Source organism: Taudactylus pleione, unplaced genomic scaffold, assembly GCF_031769625.1.
Source record: "Taudactylus pleione unplaced genomic scaffold, aTauple2 ptg000622l, whole genome shotgun sequence".
Classification (NCBI taxonomy): domain Eukaryota; kingdom Metazoa; phylum Chordata; class Amphibia; order Anura; family Myobatrachidae; genus Taudactylus; species Taudactylus pleione.
In genome coordinates, this window is record NW_028285024.1 from 588201 (window position 1) to 608138 (window position 19938).

The following is a 19938-nucleotide window of genomic DNA, read 5'->3' on the forward strand; positions in this document are numbered from 1 at the left end:
AGAAGAAAATATGATAGTCACAGCCCAGGCGATTGTATTTATGTACTTACTGGACGACTCATTTACCTGGACAAGTTTACATCCTGTAATGTATCTGATGTCTGTATTCCTGACACATCCTGTATGTCTGACCGTTCTACATGAACCATGCACTGTAGGTTATACGCGCTGCCAGTTACTGTATCGCTCCGAGGCGCCAGGTAGCAGCTGTCATGTTTGTGTTATTTGTGCACAATGAGTTTTACTAAAAATACACACTGGTGACAATTCACAATATATGGGAGGTTTATTAGATCATTGAGAGGAAACCGCACACACAGAATGTCTGCTGATAACATTTACACATACAGATTGTAAGCTCTTATGGGCAGGATGACCATATAATTTGACTAGGTCTATTCCGTCTCCTCATATCGCACACAGCGGAAGCATGGGCGCCTGACGAAACGGCTACCACTAAGAGGGCGACTGGACAGCCTTCGGAGAGGAGGATCGGCAGCCGGGGTTAAGTATGGGGCAGCTAGAGAAGGGGCGGGGCTGAAAGAGAGGCGGAGACTGAAGTCATATATATATATATATTTTTTTTTTTTATTTTTTTTTTCTGTATATAATGGAGCTAGGGGAAAAGTGCTATGCTCATCTTCCTCTAGCACACAGGTTCTCAAACTCGGTCCTCAGGATCCCAAACAGTGCATGTTTTCCAGGTCTCCTCACTGATCACAAGTGAAATAATTATCTCCACCTGTGGATCTTTTAAAATGTGTCAGTGAGTAATGCATACTTGCCGACAATCAGTTCCCTCCTTCCGGGAGGGAGCTGATTGTCAGCTAACAGTGGGGGGGCGTGCCCGGCCATGATGTCACTTTTGGGGGCGGAGCTGGGGGTGGAGCTGTGTGATCGTGTCATCGTAGCTGTCCCTCTTCACAATGCCATTATTTTTGGCATTGTGAACCAGGGGGCGGGGCCACGATGACGCGATTCAACGCGAATCGCGTCACCGGCCCCCCCGCTACGGGGGTTTTTTGTTTATTCTTGGGGGTGGTCGGGAGGCTTGCCTGCCTTTCCGGGGGGCCGGGAGCGGCACCCGAAAATCGGGACGCTCCCGGCCAAATCGGGAGGGTAGGCAAGCCTGGAGTAATGACTACACCTGTGCTCCTGCTGGGTGACCTACAAAATGTGAACTGTGTGGGGTCCTGAGGACCGAGTTTGAGAACCACTGCTCTACTATATATAAAGGTGCTATGTGTATACTGCCCCTGCTGTCTGCTTGGCTCGTATACATGAGCTTCCTCTGTAACATGAGCTGCCTGTACTATACCTCCCAACCTTTATATATGCAAACTGGAGATAAGACCAGCTCCATAACTGCAATAAAACGCCCACATTTTGTGAAGTTCCACCCAAATACATGAAAGATCCGCCCTTTTGCAGGTCTGCAAATTGGGACAGGTATATATATATATTATATTATAGTTTTTCTGTTTTGTATACATATATGGCATTAATATTGCCATGCTGCTGGTACCATGTATGATATGGGTAAAACCGAGCGCGGGCATATTTCTTTTCTGTTTTGTTTCAAAATTTTGCCTTGTGCTATCATGGCAGCTTTCAATTAAGGCTATAAAAAGCCTAGTTGGGTGTGGCTAACAGCCAGCCCTGTATAGATGTGTCCCTCTGTATCTAGGAGGTGAGTACATGTAACTGCAATGTAATGATGTGCTAGGCATATATGCTAGTGTTAGGGACCTGCAGAAAATTGGGGTCCCCTGATGCTGGGCTGCAGGCTTAAATGCTTTGATCAAATCATGACAAAATCCCCTTTGTTTTATTTGCTGCACACACATAAATTTGCAGTGTATTATTGTTAGCGCCGATAGCAAAAGTTTTTCTGTTTTGTATACATATAAGGCATTAATATTGCCATGCTGCTGGTACCATGTATGATATGGGTAAAACTGAGCGCGGGCATATTTCTTTTCTGTTTTGTTTCATATATATATATATATATATATATATATATATATATATATATATATATGCTTGTATATGTGCCCAGATATGACCTGGTATGTACAGATCTCTGCTGAGGGCTGGTCAGGGCCGGCGCCCGCTCACTACCTGGTAATGAATGTGTATGTATATATATAATATATATATATATATATATATATATGTACGCTTCTACAGAAGTCTGAATGATACATACTGTGGAGCACGGAGGTCTCTCGTGTACACACCATGTATTATCTCTCATGTCCCCCTACATGTCCTCTCCTAGTTCGGTAGGGCCATTGTTATCACACTGGTCTACATCGTCTGCAAGAGACAAGTCTGGGTACGGGGGGCAGTCTTCCTCCGGCTCCGGCAGTATGCTCCTAAAGCTGTCCTGGTGAACGGTGACCTCCGAGGAGTCTTTCCCGGAGCTGAGGGATTCCTGGTCGTAATTTTGGAAACTGTTTTTCACTTTCATAATGTAGCGACTCAGCACATTCTCGTTGTCCTTAGCGGTGACCTGGGCGCCGCTCTCCACCAGGGAACGTCGCAGGTTCTTCACCTCTAACTGGAGGCGGATGGTGTTTTTGTTCAGCTCGGTGATGCGGTTTCCCAGGTCTGCGGGAACAAAACATCATCTCATACAACTGCAAAGAGACTTGGCGGCCATTGCAGAGATGATCGCACAATGGCCGTCATTATAGAGAAAAGCGCACAACAAAAAATATATAAATTATTCGCCTACATCTCAGGATGCGTTAAGCTCTGCACAGGCAAAATCTGCACCAAGTGCAAATACAGAGTAAGGGACCGCGCCAGTTGTCATTCGCATGCAGCAGGAGTGAAAGACACGCCTCCTAACGTATGCAGGGACATCGACCTGATGGCGAGGGAGTTAGAGCGCTTACTGACACGGCATGCAGTGGGGGCAGAGGGATATATTTACTAAGGGCGGGTTTTTAGAAGTGGAGATGTTGCCCATAGCAACCAATCAGATTCTAGCTATTATCTTCTAGAAGGTGCTAGATAAATGTTACGTAGATTCTGATTGGTTGCTATGAGCAACAACTCCACTTCTAAAAACTCTCACTTCAGTAAATTTATCCCAGAGCGCGAGCTACAATGGGCATGAGCTGTCATGACTGAATCCTCCAATGAGAATGCTTCACACTGGATGGTTCAGTCAGGGCTGCGCAGGTGCCTCATACAAAATCAGCACGGAAACGTTAAGCGGGATCTTCTGTATACGCACATCCAGACCCGCCACGAGCCGCGACGTGCCTGGGTAAAAGGGGGCATGGTCTAATTGCGGGAGGCGTGGCATGCCCCCTTCGAGGGGAAAAAAGTTTGCAGCGGTGCGGCGCTGGCAAGGGGGGTGATCTGAGCCCCCTCAGCCTGGCGCATAATCAGTGGGGGGCGAGATCAGCTTGATCGCTCCCCCCACAGGCATAAGAGACTGTTGTGGCTGCTTCGTAGTAGCCGCGAGCAGTCTCCCAGTGCAGCCCAGCACACAGCAGGGTGTACTGGGCTGCTGTGATGTAAGAGGGGGGGAGGGAGCGGGGCCGGGCCCCTCCAGCATGCCCAGGTAATTAGTGCCCGCTCCCCCCCCCCTCTCGGCGCCCCCGCGCGCATCCATGCTATTATGCGTGAGCGCGCCCTTACACGGCCCATGTAGAACCTGCCCCTCTGCCTGTCCAGATGCCAGACACGCACACGTCTCTATATGGGTGCGTTCGCTTTGCGGGCAAACTCAGTGCAAATTTGCGTAATCTGGCGGATGTTCAATACAGCAATGGGCCGTGAGGCTCCTGTCATAGGAAGCAAACTGGTGTTTTCCAGGATCAACATTCTGCAGCTTATTTATGTGTGTAGGAAACGCTGCTTCCCAGTCTCACAGTGCTGCCTCCAGTGGCCATCGATGGTAGCCAACTATGCAATGGATGACTATCGATGGTTTCACCAACCGATGGTCATCCCTGTTCTATGACTGACTGGCCCGTGGGCCAATTAGAACCAGGGGGCACGGTTTCGCGGGTGTTGGGGGAGGAGCTATGCTCCGTATCTCGGCACCATGTAAAAAAAAATATATACATATTTGGTTATGCTTTTCCATCGATGGAGGGAAACCATCTGGTTCTCCCCCATTGATGGTAAAAAAAACATTCGACATCGGCCATAAACCATCGATGCGATGGTGGATGGCCATCCCTATCTCCAGATAAGCTCTCTCATGAGTAAGACTTACCAGCCTCAGCGGAAACCTCTGGATATACTAGAGTAATATGCAACGCTGTTCCTGAACCTCTCAATAACGATGACATAATCAGGAACGGCGTTCCTGAGCCTGTCCTGGGCCAAAAAGGATTTTCCATAATATATACAGCACTAGTAATATGGGTACTTTCCATCAGTCCTATATTCTCTGTCTCTCTGAGTAGGAGCTGCCATGATGGTCAGTGTGAGCTGCGCTGTGTATCCCGGGAGAGATGGGTGCGACGTATAATAAAGGAAAGTTACTGGTCAGTGCTGCTGGGTTACAGGTGAATGGGGCTGTCTGCAGGATGCAATAATAACACTTTGTTACCTTTGCGTCTGCTCTCTTCGAATTCCCTTCTGGCCGTGTCGATGTATCGCTGTACGAGGGCCTTGATAACTTGCAGGCGGTATGTGGAGCGACTCTCCCCGAAAAACTCACCACCGCCAATCCCCCTGTTGGACTGAATGATTAAGAGAAAACCTTTGGAAGTCAGAGGGAACATCATTTACACCACACAGGGCTTTGCTGAGGCACCGAGCAGAGGCGTCAGGCAGGGAGAGGAGAGGCTACTTACTATGGCGGAGATCGGGGGGTATTCCGGCTTTTTCTTGGGTCTGTAGCAGCAGAGTACTCTGAGGGCGCCTCTGTCATTAGAGCAGATAGAGAGAATGAATCTGTGCCCGGCAATGTACAAATGCCACAATGATACACATGCTACTAAATGGACTACTACTAACATGGGCCCTGATTCAGACCCACTCGCGAGCGGCTGTCAACTCGCAAGTGGGTCGATGGTCTGCACTGAGCATACGCACGACGGCGGGAGCTCCGTCGTGCGCATGCGCCAGACGCGACAAGCGAAGGACTTTCCTTCGCTCGTTGTGTCTGATCAAAGGGGGCGTGCTGTCGATGTTGATTGACAGCACGCCCCCTTTGGTGGGCGTGCCGGGGTCGTGCCTCCCTGACGGGGGCGTTCCCAAGGGAACGCCTACCGTCAGAAGCCGGCCCACTGACATCACTAGTGATGTCAGTGGGAGTGATTTTGGCTCTGATAGAGTCAAAATCACTCCGGGCCCTGCGGTTGAAAACCTCAACCGCAGGCTCCGGCTCGCAGTGGCGATGGTCGCGATGGTCACGACCATCGCGGCCATCAAACTGCAAGCTCGTATAGGCTGTGGGTGGTGACCCACAGCTATACGAGCGTCCAGGAGGACGCTCCATAATTATGGAGGGCGGCCCTCATTCAGAGCGTGTGCTCTGCTCAGAGCGTACGGGGGAAGTTAGGTTTAGGCGGTTGGGAAGGGGTGGTTAGGTTTAGGCACTTAGAGGGGGGGTTAGGGTTAGGCATGGGGGGGGGTTAGGGTTAGGCACCCTAAAGGATGGTTATTGGGTAGAATTAGGTTAGTTTATACTTACCTGGGGACGATCGGGATTTCCTCCTCTGTCGGGCTGCCGCTGCCGGGATTTGGGGTAAATCATACCGAATGCTCTTGACCATTGGATGATACCAAGCAGTCATCTTCTCTGGTTGTCCAAGGGAGAGATAAAAACCAACCAGGGACCTCGATTTGGAGGATGAGACATGATAATCACCCACAAGCTGTGGCCTATACAGCGTGCACACCTCACCTGTATATACACCCAGCAAGAACAGAGCTAGTTCCCCTCTTACTGGTTACCACATGGATAGATGTCACTTTGGATGTTTACCACCATTATTTCTTCCACTAGGGCAAGACAATGGCAGCTACTTCCATTCCCCTAAACTTCTCATAAACTTTCCAGCCATTACTAGGCACCTCTGTGACAGTGTGGGGACCCCACTTAGTGATGGACCGGAGCCACATACAATGTCTGTGTCTTTCCATCCCGAGTAGTTTGGATGTCACTAATATCTGTATTTTCAGTGTAAACCACTCAGAGAGCAGTTCCAAGATGTAGCCCCTGATGCTCGGAGACCTACAGATCTCGGATGGATGCTGATTGAGTCATACTGGCCAACTCTCCCTGATTGCACCTTACACCCATTATGAAGCCGTTATATATATTCAAAAAAACAGAGATATATACAGTGAAATTGGATCTTTAGTGTCGTTTCCCTGCATTGGGTATAAGGCACAATGATCCCTATGGCTACATGTATTTTCTGATAAGTATCAGTGTGTTTTCCTCAACAAGATATTACTAACTGTTTTGGGGCTCATTTACATTTGGGTGTAAGTCAGGTTTATGACACGCCCGTCAGATGTAGCAGGACACGCCTCTCACATGTATGACATGCCTCTCAGATGTAACAGGACACGCCTCTCAGATGTAGCAGGACATGCCCACATTACGGCTGCGCTGATAGGTGCTGCTCTCACACTCTCCCGGACATGCTTTTTCAAAAGTAGGCACGTGTGAGTTGAGTGTAGGAAGAATAGTGACGTCTCCTTCTACAGACAGTACCGTTACAGCATACGTATTACATAGACATTGTGTATTTCTTATATTAGTCCTGCTAACCTACTAATCATCATTGGCAGAGGAGCGATCAGTACCTGACGATGTAGAAGAAAGATTTGGGGGTGGGGATGATGTTAAATGGAACCGGCAGAGTCAGACCTTCTCTAAAATAGGACAGATACAGTTTGGAGCGAGCGAATTTCCATTCAACGTCAGCATCGTCCTGCAGAAACAGCATGGAGAGATGTGACAGATCCACAGCATGCACCCAGGGCCAGGCACTATGACATACAGGACATACAGTGCATGCACCCAGGGCCAGGCACAATGACATACAGTGCATGCACCCAGGGCCAGGCACTATGACATACAGGACATACACCCAGGGTCAGGCACTATGACATACAGGACATGCACCCAGGGCCAGGCACTATGACATACAGCGCATGCACCCAGAGCCAGGCACTATGACATACAGCGCATACACCCAGGGCCAGGCACTATGACATACAGCGCATACACCCAGGGCCAGGCACTATGACATACAGCGCATACACCCAGAGCCAGGCACTATGACATACAGCGCATACACCCAGGGCCAGGCACTATGACATACAGAGCATACACCCAGGGCCAGGCACTATGACATACAGCGCATACACCCAGGGCCAGGCACTATGACATACAGCGCATACACCCAGGGCCAGGCACTATGACATACAGCGCATACACCCAGGGCCAGGCACTATGACATACAGAGCATACACCCAGGGCCAGGCACAATGACATACAGCGCATACACCCAGGGCCAGGCACAATGACATACAGCGCATACACCCAGGGCCAGGCACTATGACATACAGCGCATACACCCAGGGCCAGGCACAATGACATACAGCGCATACACCCAGGGCCAGGCACTATGACATACAGCGCATACACCCAGGGCCAGGCACTATGACATACAGCGCATACACCCAGGGCCAGGCACTATGACCTACAGCGCATAAACCCAGGGCCAGGCACTATGACCTACAGCGCATACACCCAGGGCCAGGCACTATGACCTACAGCGCATACACCCAGGGCCAGGCACTATGACATACAGAGCATACACCCAGGGCCAGGCACAATGACATACAGCGCATACACCCAGGGCCAGGCACAATGACATACAGCGCATACACCCAGGGCCAGGCACTATGACATACAGCGCATACACCCAGGGCCAGGCACAATGACATACAGCGCATACACCGAGGGCCAGGCACTATGACATACAGCGCATACACCCAGGGCCAGGCACTATGACATACAGAGCATGCACCTAGGGCCAGGCACTATGACATACAGCGCATGCACCCAGGGCCAGGCACTATGACATACAGCGCATACACCCAGGGCCAGGCACGATGACATACAGCGCATACACCCAGGGCCAGGCACGATGACATACAGCGCATACACCCAGGGCCAGGCACGATGACATACAGCGCATACACCCAGGGCCAGGCACGATGACATACAGCGCATACACCCAGTGCCAGGCACGATGACATACAGCGCATACACCCAGGGCCAGGCACGATGACATACAGCGCATACACCCAGGGCCAGGCACTATGACATACAGCGCATACACCCAGGGCCAGGCACAATGACATACAGCGCATACACCCAGGGCCAGGCACAATGACATACAGCGCATACACCCAGGGCCAGGCACTATGACATACAGCGCATACACCCAGGGCCAGGCACTATGACATACAGCGTATACTCCCAGGGCCAGGCACTATGACATACAGCGCACTATGACACACAGCGCATACACCCAGGGCCAGGCACTATGACATACAGCACATACACCCAGGGCCAGGCACTATGACATACAGCGCATACACCCAGGGACAGCGCATACACCCAGGGCCAGGCACTATGACATACAGCGCATACACCCAGGGCCAGGCACTATGACATACAGGACATACACCCAGGGCCAGGCACTATGACATACAGGACATACACCCAGGGCCAGGCACTATGACATACAGGTCATACACCCAGGGCCAGGCACTATGACATACAGGTCATACACCCAGGGCCAGGCACTATGACATACAGCGCATACACTCAGGGCCAGGCACAATGACATACAGCGCATACACTCAGGGCCAGGCACAATGACATACAGCGCATACACCCAGGGCCAGGCACTATGACATACAGCGCATACACCCAGGGCCAGGCACTATGACATACAGCGCATACACCCAGGGCCAGGCACTATGACATACAGCGCATACACCCAGGGCCAGGCACAATGACATACAGCGCATACACCCAGGGCCAGGCACAATGACATACAGCGCATACACCCAGGGCCAGGCACAATGACATACAGCGCATACACCCAGGGCCAGGCACTATGACATACAGCGCATGCACCCAGGGCCAGGCACTATGACATACAGCGCACTATGACACACAGCGCATACACCCAGGGCCAGGCACTATGACATACAGCGCATGCACCCAGGGCCAGGCACAATGACATACAGAGCATGCACCCAGGGCCAGGCACTATGACATACAGCGCATACACCCAGGGCCAGGCACGATGACATACAGCGCATACACCCAGGGCCAGGCACTATGACATACAGCGCATACACCCAGGGACAGCGCATACACCCAGGGCCAGGCACTATGACATACAGCGCATGCACCCAGGGCCAGGCACTATGACACACAGCGCATACACCCAGGGACAGCGCATACACCCAGGGCCAGGCACTATGACATACAGCGCATGCACCCAGGGCCAGGCACTATGACATACAGCGCATACACCCAGGGCCAGGCACGATGACATACAGCGCATACACCCAGGGCCAGGCACTATGACATACAGCGCATACACCCAGGGACAGCGCATACACCCAGGGCCAGGCACTATGACATACAGCGCATGCACCCAGGGCCAGGCACTATGACACACAGCGCATACACCCAGGGCCAGGCACGATGACATACAGCGCATACACCCAGGGCCAGGCACTATGACATACAGCGCATACACCCAGGGACAGCGCATACACCCAGGGCCAGGCACTATGACATACAGCGCATGCACCCAGGGCCAGGCACTATGACACACAGCGCATACACCCAGGGCCAGGCACTATGACACACAGCGCATACACCCAGGGCCAGGCACTATGACACACAGCGCATACACCCAGGGCCAGGCACAATGACACACAGCGCATGCACCCAGGGCCAGGCACTATGACACACAGCGCATGCACCCAGAGCCAGGCACTATGACACACAGCGCATGCACCCAGGGCCAGGCACTATGACACACAGAGCATGCACCCAGGGCCAGGCACTATGACACACAGAGCATTCACCCAGGGCCAGGCACTATGACACACAGCGCATACACCCAGGGCCAGGCACTATGACACACAGAGCATACACCCAGGGCCAGGCACTATGACACACAGAGCATACACCCAGGGCCAGGCACTATGACATACAGCGCATACACCCAGGGCCAGGCACTATGACATACAGCGCATACACCCAGGGCCAGGCACAATGACACACAGCGCATACACCCAGGGCCAGGCACTATGACACACAGCGCATGCACCCAGGGCCAGGCACTATGACACACAGAGCATGCACCCAGGGCCAGGCACTATGACACACAGAGCATGCACCCAGGGCCAGGCACTATGACATACAGCGCATACTCCCAGGGCCAGGCACTATGACATACAGCGCACTATGACACACAGCGCATACACCCAGGGCCAGGCACTATGACATACAGCGCATACACCCAAGGCCAGGCACTATGACATACAGCGCATACACCCAGGGCCAGGCACAATGACATACAGCGCATACACCCAGGGCCAGGCACTATGACATACAGCGCATACTCCCAGGGCCAGGCACTATGACATACAGCGCACTATGACACACAGCGCATACACCCAGGGCCAGGCACTATGACATACAGCACATACACCCAGGGCCAGGCACTATGACATACAGCACATACACCCAGGGCCAGGCACTATGACATACAGCACATACACCCAGGGCCAGGCACTATGACATACAGCGCATACACCCAGGGCCAGGCACTATGACATACAGCGCATACACCCAGGGCCAGGCACTGTGACATGCAGCGCACTATGACACACAGCGCATACACCCAGGGCCAGGCACTATGACATACAGCGCATGCACCCAGGGCCAGGCACAATGACATACAGAGCATGCACCCAGGGCCAGGCACTATGACATACAGCGCACTATGACACACAGCGCATACACCCAGGGCCAGGCACAATGACATACAGAGCATACACTCAGGGCCAGGCACTATGACATACAGCGCATACACCCAGGGCCAGGCACTATGACATACAGCGCATACACCCAGGGCCAGGCACTATGACATACAGCGCATACACCCAGGGCCAGGCACTATGACATACAGCGCATACACCCAGGGCCAGGCACAATGACATACAGCGCATACACCCAGGGCCAGGCACAATGACATACAGCGCATACACCCAGGGCCAGGCACTATGACATACAGCGCATGCACCCAGGGCCAGGCACTGTGACATACAGCGCACTATGACACACAGCGCATGCACCCAGGGCCAGGCACAATGACATACAGAGCATGCACCCAGGGCCAGGCACTATGACATACAGCGCACTATGACACACAGCGCATACACCCAGGGCCAGGCACAATGACATACAGCGCATACACCCAGGGCCAGGCACAATGACATACAGCGCATACACCCAGGGCCAGGCACTATGACATACAGCGCATACACCCAGGGCCAGGCACTATGACATACAGCGCATACACCCAGGGCCAGGCACTATGACATACAGCGCATACACCCAGGGCCAGGCACTATGACATACAGCGCATACACCCAGGGCCAGGCACTATGACATACAGCGCATACACCCAGGGCCAGGCACTATGACATACAGCGCATACACCCAGGGCCAGGCACTATGACATACAGCGCATACACCCAGGGCCAGGCATAATGACATACAGCGCATACACCCAGGGCCAGGCACTATGACATACAGCGCATACTCCCAGGGCCAGGCACTATGACATACAGCGCACTATGACACACAGCGCATACACCCAGGGCCAGGCACTATGACATACAGCACATACACCCAGGGCCAGGCACTATGACATACAGCGCATGCACCCAGGGCCAGGCACTATGACATACAGCGCATGCACCCAGGGCCAGGCACGATGACATACAGCGCATACACCCAGGGCCAGGCACGATGACATACAGCGCATACACCCATGGCCAGGCACGATGACATACAGCGCATACACCCAGGGCCAGGCACTATGACACACAGCGCATACACCCAGGGCCAGGCACAATGACATACAGCGCATGCACCCAGGGCCAGGCACTATGACATACAGCGCACTATGACACACAGCGCATACACCCAGGGCCAGGCACTATGACATACAGCACATACACCCAGGGCCAGGCACTATGACATACAGCACATACACCCAGGGCCAGGCACTATGACACACAGAGCATACACCCAGGGCCAGGCACTATGACACACAGAGCATACACCCAGGGCCAGGCACTATGACACACAGAGCATACACCCAGGGCCAGGCACTATGACATACAGCGCATACACCCAGGGCCAGGCACTATGACATACAGCGCATGCACCCAGGGCCAGGCACAATGACATACAGCGCATTCACACAGGGCCAGGCACTATGACATACAGCGCATACACCCAGGGCCAGGCACTATGACATACAGCGCATACACCCAGGGACAGCGCATACACCCAGGGCCAGGCACTATGACATACAGCGCATACACCCAGGGCCAGGCACTATGACATACAGGACATACACCCAGGGCCAGGCACTATGACATACAGGACATACACCCAGGGCCAGGCACTATGACATACAGGTCATACACCCACGGCCAGGCACTATGACATACAGCGCATGCACCCAGGGCCAGGCACTATGACATACAGCGCACTATGACACACAGCGCATACACCCAGCGCCAGGCACTATGACATACAGCGCATGCACCCAGGGCCAGGCACAATGACATACAGAGCATGCACCCAGGGCCAGGCACTATGACATACAGCGCATACACCCAGGGCCAGGCACGATGACATACAGCGCATACACCCAGGGCCAGGCACTATGACATACAGCGCATACACCCAGGGACAGCGCATACACCCAGGGCCAGGCACTATGACATACAGCGCATGCACCCAGGGCCAGGCACTATGACACACAGCGCATACACCCAGGGCCAGGCACGATGACATACAGCGCATACACCCAGGGCCAGGCACTATGACATACAGCGCATACACCCAGGGACAGCGCATACACCCAGGGCCAGGCACTATGACATACAGCGCATGCACCCAGGGCCAGGCACTATGACACACAGCGCATACACCCAGGGCCAGGCACTATGACATACAGCGCATACACCCAGGGCCAGGCACTATGACACACAGCGCATACACCCAGGGCCAGGCACAATGACACACAGCGCATGCACCCAGGGCCAGGCACTATGACACACAGCGCATGCACCCAGGGCCAGGCACTATGACACACAGCGCATGCACCCAGGGCCAGGCACTATGACACACAGCGCATGCACCCAGGGCCAGGCACTATGACACACAGCGCATGCACCCAGGGCCAGGCACTATGACACACAGCGCATGCACCCAGGGCCAGGCACTATGACACACAGAGCTTTCACCCAGGGCCAGGCACTATGACACACAGCGCATACACCCAGGGCCAGGCACTATGACACACAGAGCATACACCCAGGGCCAGGCACTATGACACACAGAGCATACACCCAGGGCCAGGCACTATGACATACAGCGCATACACCCAGGGCCAGGCACTATGACATACAGCGCATACACCCAGGGCCAGGCATTATGACACACAGCGCATACACCCAGGGCCAGGCACTATGACATACAGCGCATACACCCAGGGCCAGGCACAATGACACACAGCGCACTATGACACACAGCGCATACACCCAGGGCCAGGCACTATGACATACAGCACATACACCCAGGGCCAGGCACTATGACATACAGCACATACACCCAGGGCCAGGCACTATGACATACAGCACATACACCCAGGGCCAGGCACTATGACATACAGCGCATACACCCAGGGCCAGGCACTATGACACACAGAGCATACACCCAGGGCCAGGCACTATGACACACAGCGCATACACCCAGGGCCAGGCACTATGACACACAGCGCATACACCCAGGGCCAGGCACTATGACATACAGCGCATACACCCAGGGCTAGGCACTATGACATACAGCGCATACACCCAGGGCCAGGCACTATGACACACAGCGCATGCACCCAGGGCCAGGCACTATGACACACAGCGCATGCACCCAGGGCCAGGCACTATGACACACAGCGCATGCACCCAGGGCCAGGCACTATGACACACAGAGCATGCACCCAGGGCCAGGCACTATGACATACAGCGCATACTCCCAGGGCCAGGCACTATGACACACAGCGCACTATGACACACAGCGCATACACCCAGGGCCAGGCACTATGACATACAGCGCATACACCCAAGGCCAGGCACTATGACATACAGCGCATACTCCCAGGGCCAGGCACTATGACATACAGCGCACTATGACACACAGCGCATACACCCAGGGCCAGGCACTATGACATACAGCACATACACCCAGGGCCATGCACTATGACATACAGCACATACACCCAGGGCCAGGCACTATGACATACAGCGCATACACCCAGGGCCAGGCACTGTGACATACAGCGCACTATGACACACAGCGCATACACCCAGGGCTAGGCACTATGACATACAGCGCATGCACCCAGGGCCAGGCACAATGACATACAGAGCATGCACCCAGGGCCAGGCACTATGACATACAGCGCACTATGACACACAGCGCATACACCCAGGGCCAGGCACTATGACATACAGCGCATACACCCAGGGCCAGGCACTATGACATACAGCGCATACACCCAGGGCCAGGCACTATGACACACAGCGCATACACCCAGGGCCAGGCACAATGACATACAGCGCATACACCCAGGGCCAGGCACTATGACATACAGCGCATGCACCCAGGGCCAGGCACTGTGACATACAGCGCATACACCCAGGGCCAGGCACTATGACATACAGCGCATGCACCCAGGGCCAGGCACAATGACATACAGAGCATGCACCCAGGGCCAGGCACTATGACATACAGCGCACTATGACACACAGCGCATACACCCAGGGCCAGGCACAATGACATACAGCGCATACACCCAGGGCCAGGCACTATGACATACAGCACATACACCCAGGGCCAGGCACTATGACATACAGCACATACACCCAGGGCCAGGCACTATGACATACAGCGCATACACCCAGGGCCAGGCACTATGACATACAGCGCATGCACCCAGGGCCAGGCACTATGACATACAGAGCATCCACCCAGGGCCAGGCACTATGACATACAGCGCATCCACCCAGGGCCAGGCACTATGACACACAGAGCATTCACCCAGGGCCAGGCACTATGACACACAGCGCATACACCCAGGGCCAGGCACTATGACACACAGAGCATACACCCAGGGCCAGGCACTATGACACACAGAGCATACACCCAGGGCCAGGCACTATGACACACAGCGCATACACCCAGGGCCAGGCACAATGACATACAGCGCATGCACCCAGGGCCAGGCACAATGACATACAGCGCATGCACCCAGGGCCAGGCACAATGACATACAGCGCATGCACCCAGGGCCAGGCACTATGACATACAGCGCATACACCCAGGGACAGCGCATACACCCAGGGCCAGGCACTATGACATACAGCGCATACACCCAGGGCCAGCGCATACACCCAGGGCCAGGCACTATGACATACAGCGCATACACCCAGGGCCAGGCACTATGACACACAGCGCATCCACCCAGGGCCAGGCACTATGACACACAGCGCATCCACCCAGGGCCAGGCACTATGACACACAGAGCATACACCCAGGGCCAGGCACTATGACACACAGAGCATACACCCAGGGCCAGGCACTATGACACACAGCGCATACACCCAGGGCCAGGCACTATGACACACAGCGCATACACCCAGGGCCAGGCACTATGACATACAGCGCATGCACCCAGGGCCAGGCACTATGACATACAGCGCATGCACCCAGGGCCAGGCACAATGACATACAGCGCATGCACCCAGGGCCAGGCACTATGACATACAGCGCATACACCCAGGGACAGCGCATACACCCAGGGCCAGGCACTATGACATACAGCGCATACACCCAGGGCCAGCGCATACACCCAGGGCCAGGCACTATGACATACAGCGCATACACCCAGGGCCAGGCACTATGACATACAGCGCATACACCCAGGGCCAGGCACTATGACACACAGCGCATACTCCCAGGGCCAGGCACTATGACACACAGCGCATACACCCAGGGCCAGGCACTATGACACACAGCGCATACACCCAGGGCCAGGCACTATGACACACAGCGCATACACCCAGGGCCAGGCACAATGACACACAGCGCATACACCCAGGGCCAGGCACTATGACACACAGCGCATACACCCAGGGCCAGGCACTATGACACACAGAGCATACACCCAGGGCCAGGCACTATGACATACAGCGCATGCACCCAGGGCCAGGCACAATGACATACAGCGCATGCACCATGACATACAGCGCATACACCCAGGGCCAGGCACAATGACATACAGCGCATGCACCCAGGGCCAGGCACTATGACACACAGCGCATACACCCAGGGCCAGGCACTATGACACACAGAGCATACACCCAGGGCCAGGCACTATGACATACAGCGCATGCACCCAGGGCCAGGCACTATGACATACAGCGCATGCACCCAGGGCCAGGCACTATGACATACAGCGCATGCACCCAGGGCCAGGCACAATGACATACAGCGCATGCACCCAGGGCCAGGCACTATGACATACAGCGCATACACCCAGGGCCAGCGCATATACCCAGGGCCAGGCACTATGACATACAGCGCATACACCCAGGGCCAGGCACTATGACATACAGCGCATACACCCAGGGCCAGGCACTATGACATACAGCGCATACACCCAGGGCCAGGCACTATGACATACAGCGCATACACCCAGGGCCAGGCACTATGACATACAGCGCATACACCCAGGGCCAGGCACTATGACATACAGCGCATACACCCAGGGCCAGGCACTATGACATACAGAGCATACACTCAGATGCAGGCAGTTATTTATTTTGCTTTTTACACTGCACTATACATGGGCACTATACATGGGCCCCAATAATGCACTTCTCTGACACATCGCTCCCATTAAAAGTGTAGGCCTTATCATTACTTTTTTTTTTTTATTAATTTAAGCCGTTGCAGCCCTGGGTAATCAGCACTGGCGCTGTGGCAGGGGGGCTCATTTTGTTTTTTTCTCATTTCCGTTTTTTAATTCCGAAATAATTCACAATTCAATGATTTTTGAGCCAACGTTATCCCCAGTTGTGTTAATTTGTTTTTCTGCCATATGTCTGTGGGCCCAAGTTGTTTGTTCTGTGCTTTACGCCACTCAGTTTCACCGATGACCCCAATTCATATTGAATAAGAGTTGGGGACACAGGGGTTGGCTCAGCCAGTCATAGACCAGATGATGAGATTGACCTTCAGCGTGTTCTTTGCCCGAAGCAGCCTATCTTCACTTTACATGACGCCCTTGTGCTCAACGCATCTGACATCGGAGGAGGGGCTTCCGCTGCACAATCATCGGCGGCCTCCTATTGGTGCAGGGCTGAGAGGGCTCCCAAACTAAGTGACACAGAATGATTCATATACCGGGGCTTCGTACATTTGTAGGTTAAGTAGCCCCCACAGAAACCTATGGGGGCTGCTTTTGTGAACAAAAACTGAGGGACAGCAGCAGATATCGGCGATATCCTAGATGCGGTTTTCCCTTCTTACATATTGGGGACGGTTCATTTTTGCAGGTATCCCCCTGAAAATGGCTGTTTTTGAAGGATATCCCGCAAAACCGCAAAAACAATAATTAATGCTTCTATAGTGGGGGTCTACTATTCTCTGTATAGCGCTGCGTAATATGGTGGGTGCTTTATAACTAGTGACAATAAAGACCATAGCAATGTGAACAGATGTTGTCTATCATGGGGCCACTGGAAGCCCCTGGACTTTGAGGGATAGAAACCTCTCTGCAGTAATGCGCTGCGCCGGTCCCAGCCTGTTCCACCTACTGTAACTCTAGAAAGCTGGCGGACAATCTGCCCACTCAGACGTCTCGTTTTGTCTGTTATGTGCCATCTCCACCTGGACGCCACTAGTGAAAGCTCTACATGTCTACTACAGAACTCAGCATCTTCCCCCCTTTCAGTGACACTACCCCTCCTCTAATCTCTCTCACGGTTGACAATGCCACAATCTCACCCGTTCCCCAAGCCCATTTCCTCAGTGTCACCCTGACTCCCCCTCAGCTTCACTCCGCACACCCATTGTCTTGTGCTATTTTGTCTGCGCCTCCTTTGCTAACATTAACAGAATACGCCCCCTTCTTACTCAGGACGCTACCAACATAACCTCCCTCCATCACTACTGCTACCTCCTTCCTCTGGCCTGTGCTTTGTACAATCCACCCTAAATGCAACTCAAGGCTAATTCTTCTCTCTCGCTGCCTACAAGACTTCTCCCGGGTTACACCCCACATATGGAACTCCCGTTGACGCCTAACCAAACGCTCCTCCAAACCTGGGGGCCGCGGCCCGTGAGTTCTCCATGGAAAATCTTATCTCTCTTTTCATACGATCAAAATTGACCCAATACAGACCGTTAGCATCACAGCGGGTCCGCATCAATTATTACAGCGCCTCATCCTAAGGCCGAGGTACAGTCTCACCTCAATCTTCTGGAAGGAGTTTGTGATCATGGCAATGAGCATATTGAGGAGGACTATGACCATAACAATGGTAAAGAGACCGTAAAGAGCTCGACCGACAAACTCCGCCACCATGTAGTGGTTCATGTCCACAGTTGTCCTCTCCACCATCTGGAACATGGTCCAGAACAGAAACTGGAAGGTCTCGTTAAAGCTGCCAAAAAGTAAAAGAGAGTAAAAATGTGACAGTATTGGTAAATAAATAGTGTATACAGCTGGATCACATCCAGGTTCAAGCACACAGCACACAGCACCCAGCACACAGCACCCAGCACACAGCACCAACACACAGCACCAGCACACAGCACACAGCACCAGCACACAGCACCAGCACACAGCACCAGCACACAGCACCAGCACCAACACACAGCACCAGCACCCAGCACCCAGCACCCAGCACCCAGCACCCAGCACCCAGCACCCAGCACACAGCACACAGCATTTACAGCTTCATGAGGGGGGAGCAGAATTCCTGATGAATGATCCAATAACAGTGAGGATGAACCTGACTCGCCCTATGGAATATTTCTCATTCCCTAATGGACGTATCCTGAATGGGTGTGAGCGATCCACGAGGGCAGTAACTGGGGCTACGCTACTGTACCTTCAGAATTATGACCCCTGACAAGCAGCAGAATGGGGGATCTGCACTCACATTTAGACATTTAGGTAAATGTATTTTATGGATCTGACAGCTGTATTGTTTAGCGAGCTTGTCATAGACAACCACTGTAACAGAATCTATTGTAACCCATTATTGTGTCAGTGATACAATCTTCTGAGCATACTAAGGGCCTCATTCAGAGCTACACGCAATGTTCACGTAGTTTAGCAATTACCTGTATTACCTGTATTTACAACTACGCATGCGCAAAAAATTCTGAAAACCCCGATGATGCATAAAGCCGCAGACGGGCGACCCCTGATAGACGCTTTTACGTGCTGCAGACTGACACTGACCTGTACTGACACTGAGCTATAGACTGACACTGAGCTACAGACTGACACTGAGCTGTACTGACACTGAGCTGTA

The 19938-nt window shown here is 53.4% G+C and overlaps 1 protein-coding gene across 4 annotated transcripts in view; it reads right to left on the minus strand.

Annotated features, from left to right (window-relative positions):
• Nucleotides 1-289: 289 nt before the first annotated feature.
• Nucleotides 290-19938, minus strand: part of LOC148479323 (short transient receptor potential channel 2-like) — a 115338-nt gene continuing 95689 nt past the window's right edge. The window contains exons 9-14 of one of the 4 annotated variants that reach the window (XR_015871986.1): nt 18867-19059; nt 6793-6920; nt 4827-4896; nt 4580-4712; nt 2210-2613; nt 290-537 (exon numbers count right to left, since the gene is read on the minus strand). Coding sequence is in view for 3 of the 4 variants with exons in the window: in XM_088454617.1 (XP_088310743.1) it covers nt 2264-2613; nt 4580-4712; nt 4827-4896; nt 6793-6920; nt 18867-19059 (874 nt within the window). In the remaining variant the exon portion in view is untranslated. Of the gene's footprint in view, nt 2614-4579; nt 4713-4826; nt 4897-5668; nt 5815-6792; nt 6921-18866; nt 19060-19938 lie in introns of all 4 variants that reach the window. The other 3 variants (XM_088454617.1, XM_088454618.1, XM_088454615.1) reach the window with 3 other exon arrangements.